The 27,540-nt window shown below is 43.9% G+C and overlaps 1 protein-coding gene across 5 annotated transcripts in view; it reads left to right on the top strand.

Moving 5' to 3' along the window:
• Pip5k1a (phosphatidylinositol-4-phosphate 5-kinase type 1 alpha) overlaps window positions 1-20,105 on the top strand; it is a 45,608-nt gene extending 25,503 nt beyond the window's left edge. For all 5 annotated transcript variants that reach the window (XM_034499592.1, XM_076932883.1, XM_076932882.1 and 2 more), the window contains 13 exons: window positions 1,493-1,573; window positions 5,271-5,401; window positions 6,503-6,620; window positions 6,761-6,913; window positions 7,824-8,123; window positions 10,587-10,792; window positions 11,731-11,814; window positions 14,074-14,122; window positions 14,397-14,481; window positions 15,408-15,557; window positions 16,083-16,212; window positions 18,162-18,207; window positions 18,612-20,105. In XM_034499592.1, coding sequence (XP_034355483.1) covers window positions 1,493-1,573; window positions 5,271-5,401; window positions 6,503-6,620; window positions 6,761-6,913; window positions 7,824-8,123; window positions 10,587-10,792; window positions 11,731-11,814; window positions 14,074-14,122; window positions 14,397-14,481; window positions 15,408-15,557; window positions 16,083-16,212; window positions 18,162-18,207; window positions 18,612-18,614 — 1,536 coding nt within the window. In that variant the 3' untranslated portion in view covers window positions 18,615-20,105. The remainder of the gene's footprint in view (window positions 1-1,492; window positions 1,574-5,270; window positions 5,402-6,502; window positions 6,621-6,760; window positions 6,914-7,823; window positions 8,124-10,586; window positions 10,793-11,730; window positions 11,815-14,073; window positions 14,123-14,396; window positions 14,482-15,407; window positions 15,558-16,082; window positions 16,213-18,161; window positions 18,208-18,611) is intronic.
• Window positions 20,106-27,540: the final 7,435 nt, after the last annotated feature.

Genomic DNA, 27,540 nt, shown 5'->3' with positions numbered 1-27,540 from the left:
AAATAGAATTCTGCTTGGGTTGAGGATTAGAGGGGTAATAATTTCTCAGTGGAACTTAATAGAAAATAAGGATAAGCCTTTAAAAGTTATTACTACTATTACTATTATTGTTATTATTATTAGAGACAGGGTCTCACTATGTAAACCAGACTGGCCTGGAACTAACAGAGCTTCCCCTGCCTCTGCTTCCTGAGTTCTGGAATTAAAGGTGTGCCTCACCATGTTCTACAGGAGGCAAAGGCAGAGGAATCTCCTGAATTCTAGTGTAGGGATACCTAGTTCTAGTGTAGGGATACCTAGTGAGACTTTGTCTTTAAAAACAAAACAATATAAAAGACAAATATGTCAAATACCTAAAGAATAACCATCTTGTTAGGCTCCTGAGTGCTGGGATCACCGATGTGTGCAACTTGATACTTGGTTCTTTGTTTTGCCTTTATAGATGATGTTTAACCTTTTTTCCTATTCCTGCTTTTTCTTTCTTTTCTTTTCTTTCTTTCTTTCTTTTTTTTTTTTTTTTTTTTTTTTGTTTTTGTTTTTGTTTTTTTGTTTTGTTTTGTTTTGTTTTTCGAGACATAGTTTCTCTGTGTAGTCCTGGCTGTCCTGGAACTCATTCTGTAGACCAGGCTGGCCTCAGAAACCGGCCTGCCTCCACCTCCCAAGTGCTGGCAATTAAAGGCATGCGCCACCACTGCCCGGCCTCGCTTTTTCTTTTTTTCTTTTTCTTCCTTTTTTTTTTTTTTTTTTTGTTTTGTTTTGTTTTGTTTTTTTTTGTTTTGAGGCAGGGTTTCTCTGTGTAGTTCAGCTGTCTTGGAACTCAGCCTAGTTCTACTTTTTAAAATGTTTTAGTTTTATGGATTTTACTTCAGGTGTATAGAATGTTTTGCCTACACTGTATGTATGTGTACCACATGCGTGCCTGGTTCCCATGGGGTCCCCTGGGACTGAAGTTACAAATGGTTGTGAACTGCTAAGTGGGCGCTGGGACTTAAACTTAGGTCCCCCCAAAGAGCAGCTAATATTCTTAATCATTGAGCCATCTCCTACTGCCTGGTTTGTTTTTGGGTGATGGAGGTTGTTTATTTTACTTGTGTAAATGTTTTGCCTACATGTATGTATGTACTGTGTGCATGCCTGGTACCCAAAAATGACTTTAGATGCCCTGATACAGGAGTTACCAATATTGCTTGTAAGCTTGGGTCCTCTGCAAGAACAACAAGTGTTCTTAACTACTGAGCCATCTTTCTACCCTTCTCAATTATTTTTATATGCTATCCCTATAGCAGTTTATCATGTGGGAATGAGAATACTATCTTTTTGGGCTTTTGAGACTGTCTCCACTATGCACCACAGGTTAACATTTGGCTTACTTTGTTACCTAAGTTAGTTATCCTGGTATTAACAATCCTTTTAACTAATCCTCTCAAATACTGGGGTTATAGGTGTGTACCACTACCTGGCCATATATTAATCTTAATTTTTTTTCTTTTAGGGACCTTATGCCTCTGTCATGCCTGTTAAGAAAATAGGCCATCGAAGTGTTGATTCCTCTGGAGAGACTACATACAAGAAAGTGAGTCTGGACAGCCTGGGTGGATACTCTTACTTTGGGAACAGGCTAAGGGCAACACTGTTACAGTGTTGGGTTTTGTGTTTGCTTGTTTTGAGATAGTTTCTCATTTTATCACAGGCTGGCCTAAAACTCTCTGTAGTGTTTCTTCCTCAGCCTCCCAAGTGCTGAGATTATAGGGATGAGTCGCCATGCCTGGCCAGTCTCTTTGATATTGTTCTCCATAAACAGTGGGTTTTTGTTTGTTTTGGTTTCGTTTGTTTTGGTTGGTTTGAGCCATGGTCTCTCTGTTTTTAGCCTTGGCAGTCCTGGAACTCGTGTAGTCCATGCTGTCTCAGAACCACAGAGATCTGTAATGGGTCTTACTACTCTGTGGGTTCTTCCTTTTCACCCTTGACTCCCCCACCCCACCCTACATCACCCCCATCTCATCCCCTATTGCTAGACAGAAAAGAAGGGTAGAAAGAAGAAAGATAAATCCCTGATCGAGTTCTTTCCTGCTATTAGCAAACTGCGTACCAGCCACCTGACCACCCACCAGTCACACCTCTTGAGGCCCTAGATTCATGTACCCTCTGGAAAGTTCCTAGGATTCCAAATGACATACAGTCGCAAAAACTATCTGCACCTGACAAAACTACGTCTCTGCTGGAGCACGACGCAGATTCCACTTAGCTGTAGCAGAGAGGCCACAGCAGCCCCTACACCCTACACCTGGGATTAAAACGGAAGAAAGCACATTCTTAGACTATTTCCCTGTTCTAAAGAAACCAAAATTCCAGAATTCTTACTACAGAGATCTGCCTGTCTCTACCTCCTGAGTGCAGGAATTAAAAGCTACACCACCACACTCAACCCTTTTGTTGATGATAGACAATAAACATAATGTAATTTGTGTTTTAAAGTTTAAGTCACAAAGATTGAATTATTTTCTTTTTATATGTGTATTTAAAGGAGACTTAACTAATGAAAAATCTAGTGTTGGTTGATCCTTTTTTTTTTTTTTTAAGACAAGGTCACTCTCCATAGCCCTCACTGTCCTCAAACTCACTATGTAGGCCAGGCCAGCTCTAACAGAGCTGTCTTTGCCTCCCAAATGCTGGGATTAAAGGTATGCCCAACTGAGGGCTGGGAGATAGCTCAGAAGTTAAGGTTAAGAGGACTGCTGTTCTTCCAGAGGTTCTGAGTTCAATTCCTAGCAACCACATGGTGCTACCATCTATACTGTGATCTGATACCCTCTTGTGTCCTGAAGGCATACATGTAGGCAAAGCACTATATATATAAAATAAATCTTAGAAAAATACTGATTGACACTTTCCTTGAATGGCAGGCGAGAATTCTACCACTGAACCAGCCGCGCACTTTCCTTGAATGGAAGAAGTTAGATATCATAATTAGATGCAAATATATTGCTGAGTTCTAAAAGGCCACTTTTTTCTTTGCCACAGGAAAACTAGGTTTTTTTTTTCTTCCTTTTTGAGAGGAAGAAAAAATGCCTCAGGCTGATCTCCGACTCTCTGTGTTGTAGAGGATGGCCTTGAATTCCTGTTCCCCTTCCATATCCTGAGTTCTAAGATTTACAGCAGGAACCCTGTTTCTCTGTTGTTGTTCTTCTTCCTCTTTTTTTTTTTTTTTTTTAAGACAGGGTCTCATAAGGTAGTCCAGGCTAGCCTTGAACTTGCTATGTAACATTGGATCCCTTGGAGCTTGAGTTATACAGTCTGCTGTGAGTGAGCATGTTGTAGGTGCTAGGAACTGAACTAAGGTCCGAACAGCAAGTGCTTTTGCTTTTTTTCTTTCTTCCTTCCTTCCTTCCTTCCTTCCTTCCTTCCTTTCTTTCTTTCTTTTTTTTTTTTTTAAGACAGGGTTTCTCTGTATAGCTCTGGCTGTCCTGGAACTCACTCTGTAGACCAGGCTGGCCTTGAACTCAGAAATCCACCTGCCTCTGCCTCCCAAGTGCTGGGATTAAAGGCGTGCACCACCACCATCTGGTTACAGCACGCGCTCTTAACCCTTGAGTCAGCCCTTGGAACCCAGTTATTACCTCTGCTACATTTTTCCTCTCATAATTATGGTAAATTTTTTTCTCTTTTTTCTTTTTTTGAGGTCTTCTCCTTTCTCCTTCTCCTTCTTCTTTTTTCTTGCTTTTTTTGGTTTTTTGAGACAGGGTTTCTCTGTATAGCCCTGGCTGTCCTGGCTGTCCTGGCTATCCTAGAACTTGCTCTGTAGACCAGAGCTGTTAGAGACTGGCCTCAAACTCAGAGACTTGCCTGCCTCTGCCGCCTGGATGCTGGACTAAAGGTGTGTGTCACCACTATCCACTGACATTGGGTTGGTTTTTTTTGTTTTTTGTTTTTTGTTTTTGCAATTTATTTTTATTTTTATTATTATAGGTGTTTTGTCTTCAGTGTCTCTGCACCACATAGTGCTCACAGAGGCCAGAGAGGGTGGTGTTGGACCCCTCAAACTGGAGTTACAGATACTTGTGAGCCCACCATATGGTGGCTAAGCCCTCTGGAAGAACAGCCAGTTCTTTCAACCACTGAGCCACCCTTTGTCCTCTATCACCCTCTCCTTTTTCTTTCCTCTTTCTTTCCTTCTTTCTTTTCTTTCTTTCTTTCTTTCTTTCTTTCTTTCTTTCTGGTTTTTTTTTTTTTTTTTTTTGCTTTTTTGTTTTTGTTTTTGTTTTTTTTTTGTTTTTTTGAGACAGGGTTTCTCTGTGTGGCCCTGGCTGTCCTGGAACTCACTTTGTAGACCAGGCTGGCCTCGAACTCAGAAATCCGCCTGCCTCTGCCTCCCAAGTGCTGGGATTAAAGGCGTGCACCACCACCGCCCGGCTTGATCTCAGATTCTTAAGATGGATGGTGTGTCACTTTATAATTGGCTATTTCGAACTAGTTTCACACTATATATCATGAGCTCCAGTTCAAGGAGGTCAGGCTTATCTCAAACTTTTAGCATCCTGGCACCAACTGTCTCAGGGCTGTTAGTTCAAAGCGCGGCCAGGCTAATATCGGGCCCATAGCATCCTGACACCATGAATCTTAAGGTTTGTTTAGTTAGGGCCATCTATTCAAATGGTCAGCTAATTTCCTGGGACTGAGGCAACACAGTGTTTGACTTACAGGTTTTTATGTCTTTGCTTTTAAGAGTAGGGTTCAGGGGATCAACTTATGATTTTTCTATCTTTCAGTAGTACGACTAAGCTCTTCCCCAACAGGCCTGCACATATGGTCCTCTTTGTTGTTCTGAGTCTTCTCTGTTTTCTATATCGTTCCTAGGTTTAATTGCAATGTAGAGGATTGGGGTAGTCTGCATTCTATCCAACCTATTAGAAGGGCATTTGCTTTCAAGTGTTTCTACTGCAGTTCCTCATGGATTTCATATGTTTAGTTGATTGATTGGTTTAGTTTTCTAAGATCAGGTGTAGCCCAAGGTGACCTAAATCTGTAAATTTGTTTGATCACTTCTTTGGTGAGATTCTAGGTGTGTGCCACCTTTTGTTTGTTTGGGTTTTTTAGTTTTGTTTTGTTGTTAAGGGTTGGGGAGTTGGAATAGAGACAGGGTCTCTCTGTCCTTCAGTTTAAGGCAATCCTCCTGCTTTTGCGCTCTGGAATTATAGTCATGTGCCACCATGCCCAGACTTTGGTTAGACTTGATACGAGAACATTTTTGTAATTTCTTTCCTATTTCTTAGACAACTTCATCAGCTTTGAAAGGTGCCATCCAGTTAGGCATCACTCACACTGTGGGCAGCCTGAGCACCAAACCAGAGCGAGATGTCCTCATGCAAGACTTCTACGTGGTGGAGAGCATCTTTTTCCCCAGGTACAGAGGTCAATGTCTCTGAGAATGTTTGAGACAATGTGACTTTCATCAGCCTCAGGGCAGTTTTAAGGGTTCTAGTCTGACTAATTTAAGCTTGTCATTCCTTAACCTTGTTATAATGGGATTAGAGAGTTTTGACAACAGACTTTGCTGAATGCTTCTGGCCAGTGGAGTGTCTTATATTACAAACAAACAAACAAACAAACAAACAGCTCATTTAGGTTAGTGAGCTGACTCAGTGGCAAAGTTAAAGCCTAACAACCTGAGTTTGAGCTCCAGGACCCACATGATGGATGGTTGATGCCTGCAAGTTTTCCTCTGACTTCAGCACATATACCAAGGCATGTATGCCTGTGCTCACACATGCACGAGCAAGCATACACACTGAATAAATGTCATTAAAAGAATGTTTTCAGAGCTGGATAGATGGCTCAGTGGTTTAGAGCACCTACTTCTCTTTCAGAAGACCTGAGTTCATTTCCTGGCACCCACATATAGCTCACAACCACTTGTAAGTCTAGTTCAAAGGGCCAGACACTTTGTTTTGGCTTCCAAAAGCACTAGGCATCCCAGGTGTGGTGGTGCACACCTTTAATCACAGCACATAGGAGGCAGAGGCAGGTTCCAGGACAGTCTGGTCTACAAAGCAAGTCCAGCACAGCCAGAGGTATTAAACAGAAAACCTGTCTCAAAAAAAGGAAAGAAAAAAAAAGTATCAGGCATGTATATGGTGCATAGACATGCATGCATGCAAAACACCCACACAGAGGATAAAAATTAGGTGAGTCTGGTGATACCTTTAATCCTAGCATTTGTGAGGTGAGGCAGAAGCAGGCTGTTTTCTGGGCCAGCCAGGGCTACATAGTGAGACCTTATCTTAAACAAAAATAAACTTTTGATTGACTTACTTCATTGGCTAGAAGGTAGTGTGAGTCTTGTGTCTTTCTCTCCTATATTGTGCCTTCAACCCACACATTGTCTCATCTTTATCCCCATACATCTCTCTGGTGTGGTGGGCCACCCTTTGAGCATCTGTCGAGGGTGGATGTCACATCCACTGGGGACTGGCACATTAAGGTTTCTTTATGTTTAACTCCTCAGTGAAGGCAGCAACCTGACACCGGCTCATCATTACAATGACTTTCGGTTCAAGACCTATGCACCTGTTGCCTTCCGTTACTTCAGAGAGCTATTTGGCATCCGGCCTGATGATTACTTGGTAAATTTCTAATTGTAAAAAAAGGAATTTCCTTCTCCTGCCTTCTTGCTTTAGCCTTTTAAATGGATATGAATCTCTCTACTTTCTATGTGGGATAGGCCTTGTCATGTTTGACTCTTAATGTCTTCTTTCATTTTCAGTACTCCCTTTGCAGTGAGCCATTGATTGAACTCTCCAATTCTGGAGCTAGTGGTTCCCTCTTCTATGTGTCCAGTGATGATGAATTCATCATTAAGACCGTCCAGCATAAAGAAGCAGAATTTCTACAAAAGTTGCTTCCAGGATACTACATGGTGAGTGAGGAGTACTGGTCCTCAGCAGAGCCAGTGATGGTGTTTCCCCCACCCCCCCCAAGACAAATATCTCTATGTTCCCTGACTGTCCAGGAATTCTATCTGTATACCAGGCTGGCCTTGAACTCACAGAGATCCACCTGTCTCTGTCTCTCAGAGACACTGGAACTAAAGGCAGGTGCTGCCACCTGGCTCCGGCGCTCATTGGGAGTTTGCTTTTACTTAGAGATTAAAGTCAAGACAGAGGATTTTTGTTGGTGGTTTTGAATTTTGACACAGTGTCTTCAGTGCTGGCCTTGAATTACTGATCATTCAGTCTCTGCCTCCCAAGTCCGGCGTTTACAGTTGTGTGCCAGCACACTGGGTTTAAGTGGCGCTGGCATTGAGCCCTAAGCTTTGTGAATGCTAGGCTAGCATCTTTATTTGAAGACTGGGTCTTCCTGCATAGCTCAAAGCCCCCCCCCTTTTTTTTTAGATTTATTTATTATGTATACCGTGTTTTGTCTACATGTCAGAGGAGGGCATTATATCTCGTTGTAAAGATTATTATATAGATTCATTATAGGTGGTTGTGAGCCGCCATGTGGTTGCTGAGAATTGAACTCAGGTCCTATGGGAGACCAGCATGTGTTCTTAACCTCTGAGCCATCATCTCTCCAGCCGACAAAGCCATTTTTTAATTCCTGGCTCTCTTGCCTTTGCCTCTGTGGTATCAAGATTTTATCTGGCTTAATGCTATTTACTCTGTAAATTCTCTTAGACACCTTGAGAGATTTTGAACAAATATATAGGTCAACACATTTTACCCAAAGCCCTTGTAAAGCATAGGAACATTGGATAGCAACTTTTTCCTTGAGTTTCACTGAAAAATCAGTTAACCTGCCTACTACTTCTTCCTCTTATGCCTTAGAATCTTAACCAAAATCCTCGTACTTTGCTGCCCAAATTTTATGGATTGTACTGTGTGCAAGCAGGCGGCAAGAACATACGAATTGTGGTGATGAACAATCTCTTGCCACGGTCTGTCAAAATGCATATGAAATATGACCTGAAGGGTTCAACTTACAAGCGGAGGGCTTCTCAGAAAGAACGAGAAAAGCCTCTACCCACCTTTAAAGACCTGGACTTCCTACAAGATATCCCCGACGGCCTTTTTCTAGATGCTGACATGTACAGTGCTCTGTGTAAGACTCTGCAGCGTGACTGTTTGGTGAGTTGCTATATTTTCCTCTATTTAAGACACATAAATCACTTTTATCAGAAAGCCTTATAATTCTCTGGGATTGTGTCTATGGGAGCTGGAATTCAGACCTTTAGCTCTCTGTGTCCTGGGCCAAATTTATTTGTTTGTTTATTTTGGGGGAGTGTGTATATGTGGGGGAGCAGTATGCAGTTGCACTTTGCTATGTATAGCACAGCTAAGCACAGGTGCTGTCACCTGTGTACAAGCATATGCTTGTCTGTGTGTGGACATATAGAGGCCAGATCAATATTGAGTGTCTTCCTTGATGCCACTCCACTGTATTTTCTGAGACAGTATCTTCCTAGATCTCCAATTCTCATGCTTTGGTGACTCCCCAACCATAAAAGTATTTTTGTCACTACTTCATAATTGTAATTTTGATACTGTTTTGAATCACAGTGTAAATATGTGTTGTTTAGTGGTCTTAGGTAATCCCTGTGAAAGGGTTGTTTGACTCCCTAAAGGGTCAAGACTCACAAGTTGACAACTCCTGCTTCAGACCGTCAGTGTTACTCATTCCATTTCCTGTTCTAATATGCAGAAGACCCTCCTGACTCTGTTTTTCTAATTTGGGGATTACAAGTAAAAGCCATGATGCCCAGCTTTCTAAACCAGACAGACAAACTGTAGACCAGGCTAGCCTCAAACTTGGAGATCTGCCTACCTCTGCCTTTCAGTGCTGGGATTAAAAGTGTGCACACCGCTCTTAAATGCCAAGTCGTCTTCCCCCACCCCGTTTCTCAGGAAATACCTGGACCCTCCATCCTGTTCAGCCTCTCTGTGTTGCCATAGTTGTTATCCTTGTTTATTCACTCTGTGCTGTTTCCTCAATGATGCCCTCTGTCTGTCTGTCAGTCTCCTGTTTGTCTATCTGTCTCAGTTTCAAAGGCTAGATAACCACTCAACTAAATGAGCCAATAGTTGTTTTAAGTTATACTCAGTCAGTTGTGGCCAGCTGTTCCTCAGCCTTTCTTCTACATACTTATTATGACACCCTTGGTTGAACTGCACTGTGATGTGAGCCGTGGGAACTAAAGTGAGTAGACCCCTCTTCACCCTGTTCCAGGGAGCAGAACAGGCTGAATGTCAGGTGCTTTCAGGTCCTTGCTGTGATACATCTTGCCATTATCATTGTCTTGCCCTTTCCAGCCTCTTTCATTGTCCACACCTGCCCTGTGTATTTCATATCAGCAATATCAGGGTATCCCTTCCTTGAGCCTAATGTGTGTTTCTTTCTCTAGCCTTTTGCAATGGTCTTTTCTCACTTTATTTACCTGGTCTTACTTTTTATTTCCAGTTTGTTGTTCGTGAGCCTATTTCAGTGATCTTTTTTATTTAGCCTTCTCTGTGGTCTTTTATATAAACATTTGTACTGTTTTTGTTTTTTTTTTTTTTTTTTTTTTGTTTTTTTTTTGTACTGTGTTGAAGTTTTTTTTATGTTTGTATTCAGTAAGTGAAGCTAATCATATAAAGTCCTCCCACGCATCTTTTCTGACCCGGATCTGTCACACAATCTACACCCCCCCTTTTTTTTTTTTGAGATTGTGTCTCAGGTAACCTAAGCTATTCTCCCTATGTAGCTAAGAATGACCTTAATTCTTGCTCCTGCCTTCATCTCCCAAGTGTTGGGACTGCGGGCTTATGTCTCACAATGCTCAGTTACGTAGTGCTGGGAACGGAGCTTAGATTTCCAACCATCCAGGCAAGCACTCCACCCGCTGAGCTACATCCCCAACCTGTTATTACAGATGTTTTCCACAGTTTAGGTACATAGTCCTTGTATCTTGAAAAAGATAATGTTTTTTTCATAGATGACAAAATGAACTCTAAAAAATAAGTTGCATTGCCTACTTTGGTGGCTCGGGCCTATAATTCCAATTACTTGGAGGCTAGGCAAAAGAACAAACCACAGGTTTAAGGACAATATGGGGAACTTAGGGAGACCTATTGCCTTTTTGTTTGTTTGTTTGTTTGTTTGTTTGTTGTTTTGTATTTCGAGACAGGGTTTCTCTGTGTAGCCCTGGCTGTCCTGGAACTCATTCTGTAGACCAGGCTGTCCCTGAACTCAGGAATCCACCTGCCTCTGCCTCCCAAGCACTGGGATTAAAAGCGTGCGCCACCATTGCCTGGCGTGAGACCTATTTCTGCTATTCAAATGGAAGAAAGGTAAGAAAAGGAGTGTAAATAAAGACCTACCAGAGTGCTGGGCAGTGATGGCACATGCCTTTAATCCCAGCACTTGGAAGGCTGAGGCAGGCAGATTTCTGAGTTTGAGGATAGCCAAGGGCTATACAGAGAAACCTTGTCTTGAAAAACAAACAAACAAATAAAGATCTACCAGAGTAAAGAGAGAAAAAAATTAAGTCAGTGAGAACCTGAAAGAAGTCTTGACAGCTCCCAAATGTTGATCATGTCCTCTCTCCCCATTAGGTGCTACAGAGCTTCAAGATAATGGACTATAGCCTGTTGATGTCCATCCACAACATGGATCATGCACAGCGAGAGCCCATGAACAATGAAGCACAGCACTCAGTTGATACTCGCAGACCGGCCCCACAGAAGGCTCTCTATTCCACAGCTATGGAATCCATCCAGGGCGAGGCTCGACGGGGCGGCACCGTGGAGACTGAGGACCAGTGAGTGTGCTTGGAAACAGCAACTGGTCACACATAGGCTCACAGTCCTTTCTTGAAGAACCCAGCTTCTGGGAAAGTAGCTTTGATCTGACAGTGAGACCAGCAGCACTAACACTCTGGAGCCTCTGACTTTTAAAAGAGTAGAAGAGGAAAGAAAAGTGTCTGAGTTTGTAGTGCATCGGGAGAGCGTTCTAGGATGAAAAGATTGAAAATGTTAATACTTAGAAGCTTGGGTGCACATTATAGAACACACTAAATTGTATTACAGCATATTTTAGGCTTTTCTGTCAAAGGCCTCTTTCTTACTATCTTGGGTTTGTCCAATGATTACAGTTGCTTTAAGTCTCAGATGGTTTCATTTTTTTAGATATCTTATAGCATGACTGCCAAGGAAAGTGTCTTACTGAGAACAAATTAAGATACAAAAGTACAGGCATGTTTGGGTTGTTGTTGTTGTTTTTTTGTTTTGTTTTTTTGTTTTGTTTTTTTTGTTTTGTTTTGTTTTTGTTTTTTTTGTTTTTGTTTGTTTGTTTGGTTGGTTTTTTTTGGTCTGTTTTTTTAATTTCGAGACAGGGTTTCTCTGTGTAGCCCTGGGCTGTCCTGGAACTCACTCTGTAGACCAGGCTGGCCTCGAACTCAGAAATCCACCTGCCTCTGCCTCCCAAGTGCTGACATCAAAGGCGTGCACCACCACCTCCCGGCTGGCATGTTTGTTTTTATTTGGGGACTTGTTCACAATTGCTGAGTAGTGGCGATTCTTGTCTTGTTGATGGAGCTCTGTGGGAGAATATGAGGAGGCTCTGTGCATGCTCGAGGTCCGTAGTCTGGGAGATGAGACAGCTGTTTAGCTCTTAGCTCCATGTCCAGATTTGACTGACAGGAGAAGCCTCTCCCAGTAGTGAACACATTTTTCTAACTCTTTTCCTTTGTTTCTCCAGCATGGGTGGCATCCCTGCCCGGAATAACAAAGGGGAAAGGCTCCTGCTTTATATTGGCATCATTGATATTCTGCAGTCCTACAGGTAAGGGCACGTGGCTCACAAATTAGGACAGAGGTTACATGGAGCTGGTCATTCCTTGCTTTTCCTTTTACTGATTTACTTATTTTTATTTATTTTTTTCATTTTGTGACTGTGTTTTTCCTTTTGCATATGTTTGTGTACCACTCTAATGTCTGGTGCCTATAGAATGTAGAGAAAGGCATTGGATCCCCTAGGACTGGAGTAAAGGGTGGTTGTGAGCTACCTGTGGGTGCTGGGAACTGTTCCTAGATCCTCCCTTTCTTTAAGAGCAGCAAGTGCCCTTAACTGCTGAGCCACCTGTCCAGTCCTCACATACTTCCTTTAGACGTGTTCTTTGTAAAGTTCTTCATGATGCAAGAACCCTGAGTCACAGTCTGGTTACTCATAGATTTTAGATAGATTTTAGGTGGTTTACTCCCTGGTTTTTTTTTTTTTTTTTTGCCTCACTGCTTTTTCAACATGTGTACTCTGTGGAATGCTTAGTCTGTCCTCAGATAGAAGCACAGGGTGGAGCACTCCCTCTGCCTTGACTTTCTGTGAGAAACTGTGGGTTGAGTCATGCTCCACATAAGGAGATAGCTAGAAGCACATTCTAGCACATTTTCCAGGAGCAAAAATAAGATGTCTGTGTTATGTAAAACAAGCAGCCTGTGGGAGGAAGAGCCTGTGAGGCACTGCTGAGGGGAGCTGCAAATGCTAGGCTCCATGTTTGATTGCTTCTTATTATCGATGTGTTTGTGAGTGTTTATACAGCCAGTATGTGGAGGTCAGAGGACAGTTGTGGGGACCGGTTCTCTGGATCATGTTCATTCTGGGGATTAAACTCAGGTCATCAGACATGGTGGCAACCACCTATACCCACTGAGCGGTCTCAGCAGCCCTCTTACACAGTGTGGCTATACTGAGTGGTCTCAGCAGCCCTCTTACACGGTGTGGCTATACTGAGTGGTCTCAACAGCCCTCTTACACGGTGTGGCTATACTGAGTGGTCTCAACAGCCCTCTTACACAGTGTGGCTATACTGAGTGGTCTCAACAGCCCTCTTACACAGTGTGGCTATACTGAGTGGTCTCAACAGCCCTCTTACACAGTGTGGCTATACTGAGTGGTCTCAGCAGCCTCTTATACAGTGTGGCTATACTAAGTGGTCTCAACAGCTCTCTTACACAGTGTGGCTATACTGAGTGGTCTCAGCAGCCCTCTTACACAGTGTGGCTATACTGAGTGGTCTCAGCAGCCTCTTACACAGTGTGGCTATACTGAGTGGTCTCAACAGCCCTCTTACACAGTGTGGCTATACTGAGTGGTCTCAGCAGCCCTCTTACACAGTGTGGCTATACTGAGTGGTCTCAGCAGCCCTCTTACACAGTGTGGCTATACTGAGCGGTCTCAACAGCCCTCTTACACAGTGTGGCTATACTGAGTGGTCTCAGCAGCCTCTTACACGGTGTGGCTATACTGAGTGGTCTCAGCAGCCCTCTTACACGGTGTGGCTATACTGAGCGGTCTCAGCAGCCCTCTTACACGGTGTGGCTATACTGAGTGGTCTCAGCAGCCCTCTTACACGGTGTGGCTATACTGAGTGGTCTCAGCAGCCCTCTTACACAGTGTGGCTATACTGAGTGGTCTCAGCAGCCCTCTTACACAGTGTGGCTATACTGAGTGGTCTCAACAGCCCTCTTACACAGTGTGGCTATACTGAGTGGTCTCAGCAGCCCTCTTACACGGTGTGGCTATACTGAGTGGTCTCAGCAGCCCTCTTACACGGTGTGGCTATACTGAGCGGTCTCAGCAGCCCTCTTACACGGTGTGGCTATACTTTCCCAGCTTTATCTGTCTATTCCTCTAGCTGCTTTTTTTTTTTTTCTCTTCTGGTTTGTTCTGGGTTTTGTTTTTGTTTTTCAGACAAGGTCTCACATTGTAGTTGAGGCAGAGCTGAGTCTCAGCATGCTTGGTTACAGGCATGTGCCACTGTACTTACTCTGCCTTTTCTAGCTGGTAAACCTAGGGCCTCAGGCAGGAGTTCACTCCTCTCATTTTCCCTGTCTTAGAAACTGCCCTTCCTCCATGGCAGGATCACTGGCATAGCTAGAAGCAGCATGGGTCTCTGAGGTCTGAGACTGCCTTGCCAGATCTCTGGAAAGCCAGTATACACAATGGATGCACTTGCCCAGTGTTTATCTTCTAAGTTCTCAAAAATAAATAATTATTTTAGTCTTTCCTTTAAAAAACAATGTATGACACACATTTCATTGGCAGGTTTGTTAAGAAGTTGGAGCACTCTTGGAAAGCACTGGTCCATGATGGGGTGAGTGTAACGTCAGCTAAAGGCCTTCTTCCGCTTCTCCATTTCTTGCCATTTGCCCCTTAGTTTCTTTCATGATTTTGTTTTTGTTTTTGTTTTTTTCCATTTATGGGCTTTACCCCTTTGGTAGGGCTTCAGTCTAACAGAACATGCTTTTGGATGACACAGCTCCTGCTGGGCCTCTGTTTCTCTGTAGTTGTATCTCCTATTCAACAGGACCTAGCCTCTTTCCTGCTGGGCCTCTGTTAACCCTGTAGCCATATCTCCTCTTCAACAGGACACGGTGTCAGTACATCGTCCAGGCTTCTATGCTGAGCGGTTCCAGCGCTTCATGTGCAACACAGTGTTCAAGAAGATTCCCTGTAAGTGACTTCTACCAGATGACCCCCCAGTGGCTCCCTTCCCCCAAGAGATGGGGGGCAAGACACCTCTGTCAGGGAGCTGCCAAGGCCAGAGGCCTCTACTGCTCTGCCTACATCCTGTGAGCGCTGCTTCTCGTCCTTGTCAGTCACTGTCTGTCCCAGTCGTTTCCGAGTTGCTGCTTCCCCCTGGCTCTCCCTACATGTATCGTCGAGGTGAGGGCTATTTCTGGGGAATTGGTGGGACTGGAAAAAAATGTGTAGCTGTGGATATAGACTGCGTGACACAGGCTCAGGTGTCTAGCAGCAGACTTTTGTGTAGGAAGGACTGGCAAGGATATTAGCAGTAGTCTTAGTTTTCTTCCACGTCCAGGTCAGGAGTTTTCAGATTAGTCCAAGTGGTTGAAGCCTTGCTGATGACTGTTGAAGGAGGTTTTAGTCATTCCTGTGAACTTTCTCAATTCAGAAGTACCAGTGTTCTTTTTTCAGACTTCCTGTTGGTGACACTGGCAGATCCAGGCCCTTCTGTGCTCTCACCATAGGCAGTTGTCCATAGTGAGGTGGAGAAGACTGAGACACTGCAGACAAGCCACAGGGTCCAGAAGTGAAGCAGCAGTGGGAATTTCAGTGCTGCATGCTAGGAAGGGGTAGAGATCGTCGCCATAGGGTTGACTAGGTGATGTTGATGAAGAACAGGAGAACTCCAGTGAGAGCCAAGGCCTGAGAGCACTGTGCATGTGTCACTTTCGTCTTTGCAAAGTGACAAAGTGACTCGACCCTCTTCTCTGGGTAGTACTTTGCAAGCCAGCTTTCTACACTAACCCCTTTTCTGCCTTTGCTCCAGAACAACCTTGGGTATGTGTTGGTGTCTGTCTTGGTGATGGTTTCTGAGGCTGGTGCTAAGTAGGCTCTCTCTCTCCCTTTTGAAGTGAAGCCTTCTCCTACCAAAAAGTTTCGGTCTGGCCCATCTTTCTCTCGGCGATCAGGGCCCAGCGGCAATTCCTGCACTACTTCCCAGATGACAGCGGCCTTTGGGGAACACAAAGCACAAGTGACTACAAAGGCGGAAGTGGAGCCAGGTCAGCTCAGGGCTGGGGTCCCCTCACATTGGACATTCTCCTGCTTCCGAGCCCTGTGTTCTCGTCCTAGGACCTCTGTGCCCTATTTCTATGCAGAAAAACTAACTCGCCTTGTTGTTTTGGTTTGGTTTTTGGTTTTTCCAGACAGGGTTTCTCTTGTGTAGCCCTGGCTGTCCTAGAACTCACTCTGTAGACCAGGCTGGCCTGGAACTCAGAGAGATCAGCCTGCCTCTGCTTCCTAAATGCTGGGATTAAAGGCATGCACCACCACTGCCCAGCTGTTCTTGGTTCTGAGAGAGTCTTACTATATAGCCTAGGCTCTCCTAGAATTCACTATGTATATAGCCAAGCTGATTGCAGCCTCTTGACCCTCTTTTCTCAACCTCCCAGGTGCTGGGATTGCCGAGTGAGTCACCGTGTCCTTGAGTCATTATACATCTTCCCCTGTTTTTCTCTGACCACACAGTCTTCGATTTATTGATTCGTTCTTTATTCATTGATTGATTTTCTTTTCCTTTTTCACAGATGTACACCTTGGTCGTCCTGATGTCTTACCTCAGACTCCACCTTTAGAGGAGATAAGTGAGGGTTCACCTGTTCCTGGCCCCAGTTTCTCACCTGTAGTTGGACAACCTTTGCAAATACTAAATTTGAGGTTGGTTTCTTGACCTGTTATTCCAGATAATCTATTTTCAGGTCATCAGAAATCTTCATTTTTATGTATTTCAAGAGTCTATACTGGCTGCACATTGTGGTGTGTTGGTGAGGCACAGGCAGGTGGATCTCTGAATTTGAAGCCAGCCTGACCTACATAGTGAGTGCCACCAGGACAGCTAGGGCTTCATAGCTAAGCCCCATCTTAAAGGAAAGAGAGTTTATTGTTTGGTTGATTGGTTGGATTTGAAACAGTTTCACTGAATAGCCTACGCTTACCTCAAATGGGCAGTCCTTCTGTATTAGCCTCCTATGTCCTGGGATAGCAATCATGTGCTATCATGTGCTACCTATTAACAGCCAAGCATTCAGGAGGTGAATATAGTCATGACTTAATTTTGTTACCGAGTATGTTATCTATTACATCATAATAAATTTTACCACACTGAGTGGCTTAAAATAAAAGATATAACTGAATGTTCTGGGGACACCTTTTGTCTCAGCACTAGGGAGGTAGAGGCAGGAAGATGTAATTCAAGGCAGGTCTGAGCTGTCTAAGACCTTGTCTCAAAAAAACAAAGCTAGGACTGGTCAGTGGTTAAGAGCACTGACTACTCTTAGAGGTCATGAGTTCAATCCCAGCAGCCACATGGTGGCTCACAACCATCTGTAATAGGATCCAATTCCCTCTTCTGGTATATCTGACAACTACAGTGAACTCACATATATAAAGTCAATTGTAAAAAAAGAAATTATTTAAAAAAAAAAAAACCAAAACTAAACAAAAACCATGTCATAATTTCTTGGGTTAGGAATCCAGATTCAGGCCGGGCAGTGGTGGCGCACGCCTTTAATCCCAGCACTTGGGAGGCAGAGGCAGGTGGATTTCTGAGTTCGAGGCCAGCCTGGTCTATAGAGTGAGTTCCAGGACAGCCAGGGCTACACAGAGAAACCCTGTCTCAAAAAAAAAACCAAAAAAAAAAAAAAAAAAAAAAAAAAAAAGGGAAATCCAGATTTAGCTTGTGTAGGTCCTTTGGCTAAGATTTCTCATGAGATGATAATGAAACTGTCAGTCCTGAGTAGGTAGCTCAGATGGGAGAATGTCCCTCTAAGCTCATTGGTGTGGTTATGGACATTACTTGGTTCCTTGCTGGTAACATGGCTGAGGATACCCATCTGTTTGATGCATGGGCTTCTTCACTAGGTAATTCAGAACATCGCTGCTAACTTCTCTGTCAGTGTGTATGTGTGAGAGAGTTGTCTAAATAGAAACTATAGAATTCTTAGACCCTAATCAGCTGTGCTGTGTTTTCTTTCTTTTTCTTTCTTTCTTTCTTTCTTTCTTTTTTTTTTTTTTTTTTTTTTTTTTTTTTTTTTTTGGTTTTTTTGATTTTTTTTCGAGACAGGGTTTCTCTGTGTAGCCCTGGCTGTCCTGGCTGTCCTGGAACTCACTCTGTAGACCAGGATGGCCTAGAACTCAGAAATCCACCTGCCTCTGCCTCCCAAGTGCTGGGATTAAAGGCGTGCGCCACCACTGCCCGGTTTGAAGGCACTTTCTGGAAACACCGATGTTGAGCTAGAAATCCTCCTCCTTAGCCTCCACATAGCTGGAGTATAAGCATGCACCACTGTGTCTGTCTTAAATTTAATAGTTTCTTGAGTTTTCTTTTCTGTGGTGTTGGTCTCTCCTTCATATTGGTGTGAGTTTCAGGGATCAAACTCAGGGTACCAGGCTTGTGCAGCAAGCACCTTTTACCACTGAGCCATCTCTTCAGCCCCATTTTGTATTCTGGATCTAAATGAAATGTGAAAAGGTAATATAATTGACCTTGGAGGACATGCTGGGGATAGAAGCCAGGACTATGGGTGCTGTGTGAGTGTTCTGCTTCAAGCAACACTTGAAGCCCCTTTTGTCCTCTAATTCTCTGCCATTATATTTTCTTTTGTTAGTTCAACCTTGGAAAAGCTTGATGTTGCAGAGTCAGAGTTCACCCATGTAAGTATCTTGAATCCAGAGGTGCTTGAAGGCTATGAAGTGGGTCACTGAGAGAACGAAGCAGAATACTAATTGAGAAATATTGGTGTACTCTTGAACCTTGCTTCTGAATGGTTGTATGTCGGGCATAGTGGCACACACTGTTAATCCCAGTACTTGGGAGGCAGAATTTGAGGCCAGCCTGGTCTTTCCAGGCCTGCTAAGACTACATAGTGAGATCCTGTCTCCAAAAAAATAAAAAGGTTTGTGGTTTTAAAACTTCATACTTGAAAGCTGAAGCTAAAAAGAAAAGGGGGGAAAAAGTCAAATTTGCTAGCTAGGATGAGATCATCTTCCATGCTGCTCCTGCTTCCTTGTCTCCTGTCGATGGTTAACTTTATCTTCTTTCTCTGTTTGGTGAGCAGTGAGCCTTGGAAGACCTGAAAAAAGACTCCGCTGTCGCTTTGATCCCAAGATGTCAGCCCTTGCCCCAGGAATGCTGAGTCGTCTTCTTGGTCATCAACAGAGGAGAGAGTGTGGAGCTAGCAGGGCTCTATCACTCTCCCCCTTCTTCTGGGCAGTAGTGCCTTTGACAGTTGAGGACAGCATTGTCTCTACCACTCCAGAAGTGGATGGCATGAATTTTCCACTGCCTGCCATGGCTTCTATAGCTGAATATTTTTCAAACCCCCATTCTCTGTGCTGGACGTGGGTTGCTGGACTGGGTGGTTTTCTCCTCTTTACCTGGAGCTGGACTCTTCATTTCCTCAGGACAGACTGGCTGGACATTGTTTCTACCTTCAATCTTCCCACTGGTCTTTGAAAAGACTCCCAGTGATTTTTATAAGGGTGTTTTGTGGGGAGAGTAAGGATAATCCTTACTCCCAACCTTCTTTTTTCCTTAAAAAAGGAAGAAAACACAAAGAGCACACAATGTAAATTTGAGCCAGTCTCAGATAAAAGTTCTCCTAGTGTTTGTGAAGCAGAAAGACCGGGCCTGCCCTGCCTCAGCTGCTCCCCGTCTCCCTCACTCAGGGCTGAGGGAGTGGAGAGGGCATGGCTCACGCACCCTTTTTTAAGACAGTGGGGCAGCCATGTTAGGAGAGTGGACCTTAGCAGGACCTGCTCACTCCCTGCTCACTGCCAGGTCAGTTATTACTGTTCTGCAGTTTGGAATGTATCCTAATAGTTTTTCTAAATATAAAGAATTATCAAATGATTTTAGACCATTCTCCAAAGGAGATTTCTTTGTTCTTCCTGTATTTTCCAACAGTATTCTGCTCTTTGTGGAGCTGCGGTGGAGGGAGATGTTTGTGTCTGTTTCACAGGCAATCCGTATCTATGAGGCTAGAGAATGTTTTCTTAAACTCCTGGGGAGCCACAGACTCCCTCTGTAAGGTGTTGCCATGCCACCTGGCCTGCCCCCTTACTCTGTAGAGAAGCTGGAAATGAGGCCACAGAGCCCCCTGCTTCCTTCCTCTCGGTTGTGGCCCATCTGATCCTGGCTGGTGGGGCAGTGCATGGTGTTTCAGGCTGGCTGTTGAAATCCCATATTAGTTCCTTCTCCGCCCCGTCTCACCTTGATAGCAGGTTAGCCAACCCCCACGTAACTGTCTATATTAGACACCCCCAGCCAGCTTCTGGCTGCCTGTCTTTGCTGCCATGTTCTTTTTTACAAGAAGGAAAGAAACAATTTCTTGCTATTTTTTTTCATAATTTACTATTTATGATGTATTTAAGTGTTTTATTCAGGACAGAGTTCTGTAAGGGGTGGGAGGGAATATTTGAGGGAGGGCTGGGACTTAGGGAAAGGACACGGGAGTCAACATTTTTATGAAGTGTTGCTGTTTGCCTCTACTTTGTATTGTTGAAAAATGACAAATGCAATATAAAAGTAATAAATATCTGGTTTTAATGTATTACAGTTCTATCAATTATTTAGACCTATTTTTAAATGCTCTTATTAGTATAGTAGTCATAGTTTCATTACGCTTTCATACATGAACATAATGTACAGGATCACCCTCACCTCCTGGTTGCCCTTTCTTCGGACTTGTTTGTTGTCTTAGGGTTGGCTGTTGGGAGCTTTGAACTTCTGCCTGATTGCTGAGCGTGTTAGATGCTTTCCATAGTCCCTCTGCTCCAGCTCCCTCCTCCACCCAGACTGTTTGTGTTAGTGTGAAAATCTTTACCCCACCTTCAACTTGCATTTAACTCAAGCTGAGAGCAGTGGCTTCAGCTCCTAACTGTACAGTCCCTTCAGCACCAGAGTGGTTTTATAGATTGTGACTCAGTCTTCTTAGGATTTGAGAACCCACAACTCAGAGCTCACTCAGAGTGATGAGTGTGGAGGAGCTCTGAGGTCAGTTGGCCCTAGAATTCCTTCTGACCTAACCTAGTGAGTTTCTCTAGGGAAATCAAGAAGGCTCCCTTCTTAAGTAAAGCTCTTTTTGCAGGGCCAGAGAGAGGGCTCTGGTTAAGAGGACTTGGGGATTTGGTTCCTAACACCCACAGGCAACCTCACAGTTCTTTGGAACTCCTGGTGTAATACAATCCCCAGTGCTAAAGGCAACTCAGGGTATGTGGCATTTCTTCCAAGAAAATGGGTTCTGGAGATAGGCTGTCTGTACTGGTGGGTAGAGACAGATTTTACTTCTTTTTCATTGGAAAGACAACTCTGGAGCTGTGCTGTGCTGACACATGATTTGATTCAGCACTCAGCAGACAGGTGTAGGTGGATATCTGCTTTTGAGGCCAGGCTAATCTACAGAACAAGTTCCAGGACAGCCAGAGGATACAGAGAAACTGTCTCAAAAAAAGAAAACAATCCCATGTGCTTAACATTACTGGTTTTCCCTGGCGATCTGTGAGCACAAGGACCTTTGTGCTCCCAACAGAACAGTGTCCTATAGTGTGTGCCCTAGACTGTCATTCGACATCCTTCTGTTGAAGGGCATTTAGGTTGGTTCCATTTCCCAGCTATTGCGGATAGAGCAGCGACAAGCATGGCTCAGCAGGGATCTGTGAAGTAGGATGTCAGTTGAGTCCTTTGGGCGTATGCCAAGAAGTGGTATAGTGGGGCATGTAGTACAGTTATTTTTATCTTTTTGAGAATTTTCCACACTGACTTCCATAGTGGTTGCCCCAGTTTTCAGTTGCACTAAAAGTGAATGAGTTTTCTTTTCCCCACATCCCCTCAGCATTTGTTGTCTGTCTTGTTGATCTTTGCCATTCTGACTAGAATGGAATCTCAAAGTTATTTGATTGGGGGGGGGGTCTATTTCTTAACTATTTATTTTTATTTTTGAGAACTCCATTGAGGTTCCAGGGTCATTTTTTCCCAAATGGGTCATTTACTATTTTCACTCTTGGCTTTTCCTCTGTCAGATGTATACCTGGCAGAGATTCTCTGCAGTCCTGTGGAATTCCTCTTCACTGATGGTTTAGTTAGCTGTGCAGGAGCTTTGTAATTTATGAGGTCCCTCCCAATTGTTGATCTTAATTCTTGTACATAAGGAGTTCTATTCAGAAGAACTTTTCTAACACCTAGATCATGCGGGTGCTGACTGTCCTTCTGGCATTTTCAGTGTTTCACCTTCCACATTTAGATCTTTGAACCACTTGAAGTTTTTGCACAAGGTGGTTTGACTTGAATAGACTGTAAGCACTACCTACTAATCACCACTAGAGGGACCCTGTGATCAGAAGTGGTTAGCCACCCAGAAGGCATTGAGATGGAGTTTCTAATTTCCCACTTCTGCCTGTGGATGTCCGGTTTCCCAGCACCACTTGTTGAAGATGCTTTCTCCACTCCACCCCCACCCCCACCCCCGCACCAAGCATATGTTTTGGTGTCTTTGTCAAATATTAAGTGGCTGAAGTTATACGTACTCCTGTTTGGATCTTCAATTTTGTTCCATTGGTCTCCAAATCTGTTTTTGTGCTGATACCATGTTTTCTTGATTTTTGTTTTGTTTTGTTTTGGTTTGTTTTTTGTTTTTTCAAGACAGGGTTTCTCTGTAGTCCTGGCTGTCCTGGAACTCACTCAGTAGACCAGGCTGGCCTTGAACTCAGAAATCCTCCTGCCTCTGCCTCCCAAGTGCTGGGATTAAAGGCGTGCGCCACCACTGCCCAGCTTTTGTTTTGTTTTTTACTATGGCTTTGTAACATATCTTAAGACCTGAAATGGTCCCAGCACTTGGGAGGCCCTTCAGTATTGTTCTTTTTGCTCAGGATTGTTTGGCTGTCCAGGATTTCTTGTAGTTCCAGGATTTCTTGTGGTTCCATATGAATTTTAGGATAGTTTCTTTTTCTATTTCTGTGAAGAATGGGATGGGGATTTTGATTAGGATTGCATTGAATCTGTAATAGCTTTAGATAGAATGGTCATTTTCAACAGCATTAAATCTATAACTCTGTGAGCATGGGATGCCTTTCCTTTTTCTAGTGTCTTTCTCCATCACTTTCTGACTTTAACTCAGAGTTTGCCTCCCTTTGAGATGGGTAAAGGGAAAACCATATCCATCATATCCACTAGTATTGGAATTGGATGTAGATTGGTATAATGATCTTTCTGCTATCCTTAAAGGCATCTCAATGAGGGTAGATAACCTCTGATTATAGGATCCCTCTAGTGGTGAGTGGTGGGTAGTGCTTATAGCTCTATTCAAGTGTAATCAATATATTGCTGCAAAATAAAACTTGGGTCTGGTTTTGTTTATTTTTAAACATTATAGGGTTGGAGAGATGGCTCAGTGCCTAAGAGCCACTGACTGCTCTTCCAGAGGTCCTGAGTTCAACTCCTAGCAACCACATGGTGGCTCACAACCATCTGCAATGGGATCCAGTGCCCTCTTCCCATCTGTCTGAAAAGAGAGATAGTATGCTCGTATACATAAAATAAATGAACAATTTTAAAGGCGTGTGCCGCCACACCCAGCCTGTTTTTCTCTCTTAAAGGTTTCTATTTTTAATTATGTGTCTGTTTGAATGTTCGAAAGGGTTGTGTATGTGAGTTTGGGTGTTTGCACAGGTCAGAGGAGGTGCCAGATCCCCTGAATCTGGAGCTGCAGGAGGTTGTGGACTTCAAGCTCATTGTAGGTGCTAGAAACCAAACTTGCTGGGGCAATACCCAGTCATAATCACTGAGCCTGTAGCCTCAAGTTCTTGGTTTTTGAGATGGCATCTCACGCTGTAGCCTAGGGTGGCTTTGAACACCACAGCATTCTTCTTTCCTTAGCTTTCCAAGTGCTAGGATTGTAAGGCCTAATAGTTTTGTTTTACAAAAAATAATAATAATAATAATAATAATAATAATAATAATAATAATTTATCTCTTTTTATTTTTATTTTTTATTTTTTGGTTTTTTGAGACAGGGTTTCTCTGTGTAGCCCTGGCTGTCCTAGAGCTCACTCTGTAGACCAGACCGGCCTCAAACTCAGAAATCCACCTGCCTCTGCCTCCCAAGTGCTGGGATTAAAGGCGTGCGCCACCACCACCCGGCAATTTATCTCTCTTGGTTACAGTTACTATTGCTGTGATTAAACACCATGACCAAAAGCAAGTTAGGGAGGAGATGGTTTACGCACACTTGCACATGACTGTTCATCATTGAAGAAATTGAGGACAGAAATTCAAAAGGGGCAGGAATCTGGGGGCAGAGACCATGGAGGAATGCTGCTTACTGGCTTGCTGTACATGGCTTGTTCAGCCTTTTAGAACCCAGGACCACCAGCCCTGAGCTAGCCCATTAATCCCTAATTAAGGAAACATCCCACAGGATTGCTTACAATCTGATCATTATGGAAGCATTTTCTCAATTAAAGCTCCCTCCTCTGATGACACTAGCTTGTGTAAAGTTGACATCAAACTAGCCACAACAGTTTTTCTTCTTTAAACAGTATTTTTATTGTTTTGAATTATGGTTATGTGTGCGTATGTCATCTGTGGATGTGTGCACATGAGTGCAGGTGCCCACAGAGGCCAGAAGAGGGCATCAGATCTCCCTAGTTCTGGAGCTACAGGTGCTCATGAGCTGCCTGCTGTGGGTGCTTGAAACAGAGCTCTGGGTCTCTGAATAGCGGTACCCACTCCTAGTCATCTGTCTTAGCCAGTGTACTATTGCTGTGAAGAGACGACATGACCCTTGCAACTGTTAGAAAGAATCTAATTGGGTATCAGAGATTTAGTCATTGTCACCATGGTGGAGAGCATGGTGGCATGCATGCAGGCAGACATGGTACTGGAGAGGTAGCTGAGAGTTCAATGTCTGGATCCACAGGCAGCAGGAAGGGAGCCACTGGGCTTGCACTTTTGAAAACCTTAAAGCCTACTCCCACTGACATACTGTCTTAAACAAGGCCACACTAATATTTTCAAATAGTGCCTCACCCTGGCGACTAAGTATTTAAATCTATGAGAATATAGGGGGGAAATCTTCATTCAAACCACCATACCATCTCTCCAGCCTCCCCTTTTTTGTTTTGTGCTTTTTGAGACAGGGTTTCTTTGTGCATCCCTGGCCATCCTGGAGCTCACTCTATACAGTGAGTATAGACCAGGCTAGCCTTGAACTCAGATCTCCCTGCCTCTACCTCCCAACGTGCCAAGATCACAGGCATGCACCGCCACCACCCCTAACTTTCACAGAGCCTTGTTTTGGGATGGCTTCGTTCTGTGCCTGTCACATTCCTTAACAGATGATCCATGGTCTTCTCTCCAAGATCCTGAGGTCTTCACTGTAGCTTAGGCTTCACCTTCAGAGTGTCATGGACTTGAAGAGAACCCCAACCCTGTCATGGGTTGCCTGACCTCAGAGACTCTCTGGAACTATGATGCAGAAAGACTCCATAATCTTGTTTTAAACTTTTTTATTACACCTATTTGTCTCTCAGTCTCTGTTTTTATTACACCTATTTCTGTCTGTCTGCCTGCCCCCCCCCGTGTGTGTGTGTGTGTGTGTGTGTGTATAGCACATTCTACTGCACATGAGTGGATGTCAGGCGACAACTTGGGAGAGTCATTTTATCCTTTCACCTTGTGGGTCCCAGGGATTGAATTTACTAAGGCTGTCGGGCTTGACAGCACACACTTTTACCTGCTGAACCATTTTGCCAGCCCAATTTTGCATCTTTCATCCCTTCAAAAATAGTATCAGAAAAGCCAGGTATGCTGGCACACACCTTTAATCCCAGCATTTGGGAAGTAGACGCTTTCCTAATGTCCTAGAGCCTGGAGGAGGTTTCTCCCTAATAACCACAGTTTCCTTTCCAGCACTAGCTTTGCCTGCATTTTTGAGCTATTTTTCTTAAAATGCAATAACCCTGTCACAGATTGAATGCCTGTCCGCTGTGATGGTTCCTGTTAACTATCATTCTGATAGAATCTAGAATCACAGGGAGATGGGCTGTTCTAGTCAGAGTTTCAATCATTACGATGAAATATCATGACCAAAGCAATTTGAGGAGAGAAGGGTTTATTTGGCTTACACTTCCACATCACTGCTCATCATTGAAGGAACCTGGAGATGCAGAGGCCATGGAGAGGTATTGCTTACTGTCTTAGTCCTCATGGCTTTCTCAGCCTGCTTTTTTATAGACCTCAGGACCACCAGCCCAGGGATGGCCCTACCCACAATGAGTTGGGGCTCTCTCCCATCAATCACTAATTAAGAAAATTCCCTATAGTGGGAACTTATGGAAACATTTTCTCAGTAAAGGTTCCCTCCTTTCAGATGACATAAAACTAGACAGCACAGAATCCTCTAAGCATGCCTGTGTGTGGTGGGAGGGGGTGGTATGTGTGTGTAGAGGTCAGAGGAGTTGGGAGTAGCTTCTCTCCTAAGACCTTATTTTGAGGCATGTTCTTTCTTGCTGTTCATGCTACACTGAATCCTGCAGGCTAGCTGGCCCACAGACTTCCAGGTCATTCTTCTATTAGTCTGCCATCTCACCATACAAGTGCTGGGATTACAGATGCATGCTACCTCAACTGTGGGTCGGGGGGTTGGGGGGGGAGTCAGTTCAACCCATCTGGTCTGCAGAGTGAGTTCCAGGACAGCCGGAGCTACATAGTGAGCCCCTTCTTGAAACAACAACAATAATGGCTAACATAAGCTCTTCATTGAGTTGTTTCTGTACAACACAGCAACAAGGAAGAAACTAAGGCACCTGCCATGAAATCACCACCAAACTCAATAGTTTAAAACTTAGTCTCAGTCCAGCTCTCAGGAGACAACAGAATGTAGCTAGATTACATTACATAATTACATAAATTACACAGGGAAAACCCAACCTAGACAGCCCAGTTTTCCTATGAACCTGCTTGAGCCAGCCCTCCAAAGTTCACACTTCTCTCAGCCTTCATATGTTCCCAGTCTTCCACCAGAACAGCTTGTTGAGCGCTGCTTACAACATCCAGAGGTTTTCCTAGCCTGGTGTTCCAAATTCTTCCACAGTTTTCCCAAAACCCAGTTCTGCAGTAAACCTGACCATGTGGCTTTTAGACCTTTGGAATTATTAGGTTGGAGGAATGTAGACGACTTTGGAACTAGGAAGGCTGTTGCGTGCTTTGGGGAGAACATGATGGACCACTCTTTGGGGATTTTGGGAGATAAGAGTACAGACAGTGGATTCTAGACTACGAAGTTGCAAAGGATCAGGACTCTCAGGAACAGGAGTGGGGCCATTCCTGTGGTGTTTTGGCCACAATCTGGCTTCATTCTGCCTGTGTTGTGACAAACTGAATGGCATTGGATGGGGAGATCTGACTGTTTTGTCTGACATGGGAGGTTTCAGGAAAGGACAGGTTCAAGCTGGTGCTGAGGAAGTAGGTGTGTTTGTTAAGGGACTGACACACTGAAGACAGGTCTTGAAAGAAAATTTTGAAATAGGCCCAAACTAATAAAATAATAGGGCCCTGTGATTCCTTTTCCCTAACCTAAATAGTTAAAAAAAAAAAAAAAAACAACGCCTGTCAGCAGTTGTGGGCCCAGTTAATTAGTTACAGAAAATATAAAGTTATAAGACAAGGACAGTGGGGCGGTTGTGGCGCACGCCTTTAATCCCAGCACTTGGGAGTCAGAGGCAGGAGGATTTATGAGTTCGAGGCCAGCCTGGTCTACAGAGTGAGTTCCAGGACAGCCAGGGCTACACAGAGAAACCCTGTCTTGAAAACCAAAAAAAAAAAAAAAAAAGACAAGGACAAAGGGCTGTAAAGCCTTCCAGAAGCTGACTGACCATGGAAGATAAAAGGTATACAAAGACATCCTTAGAAGAACAGAGATATGTCCAAATGAGTTATGGGCCATCTGGTGTTCCTCCAAACCCTCCCCCCCCCCCCGCCCTCCTTTGAGG

The sequence above is a fragment of the Arvicanthis niloticus genome, chromosome 4 (assembly GCF_011762505.2).
Source record: "Arvicanthis niloticus isolate mArvNil1 chromosome 4, mArvNil1.pat.X, whole genome shotgun sequence".
In the NCBI taxonomy this organism is placed as follows: domain Eukaryota; kingdom Metazoa; phylum Chordata; class Mammalia; order Rodentia; family Muridae; genus Arvicanthis; species Arvicanthis niloticus.
Note: the sequence above shows the minus strand (reverse complement) of the source record. Positions and strands in the feature narration are given on the sequence as shown.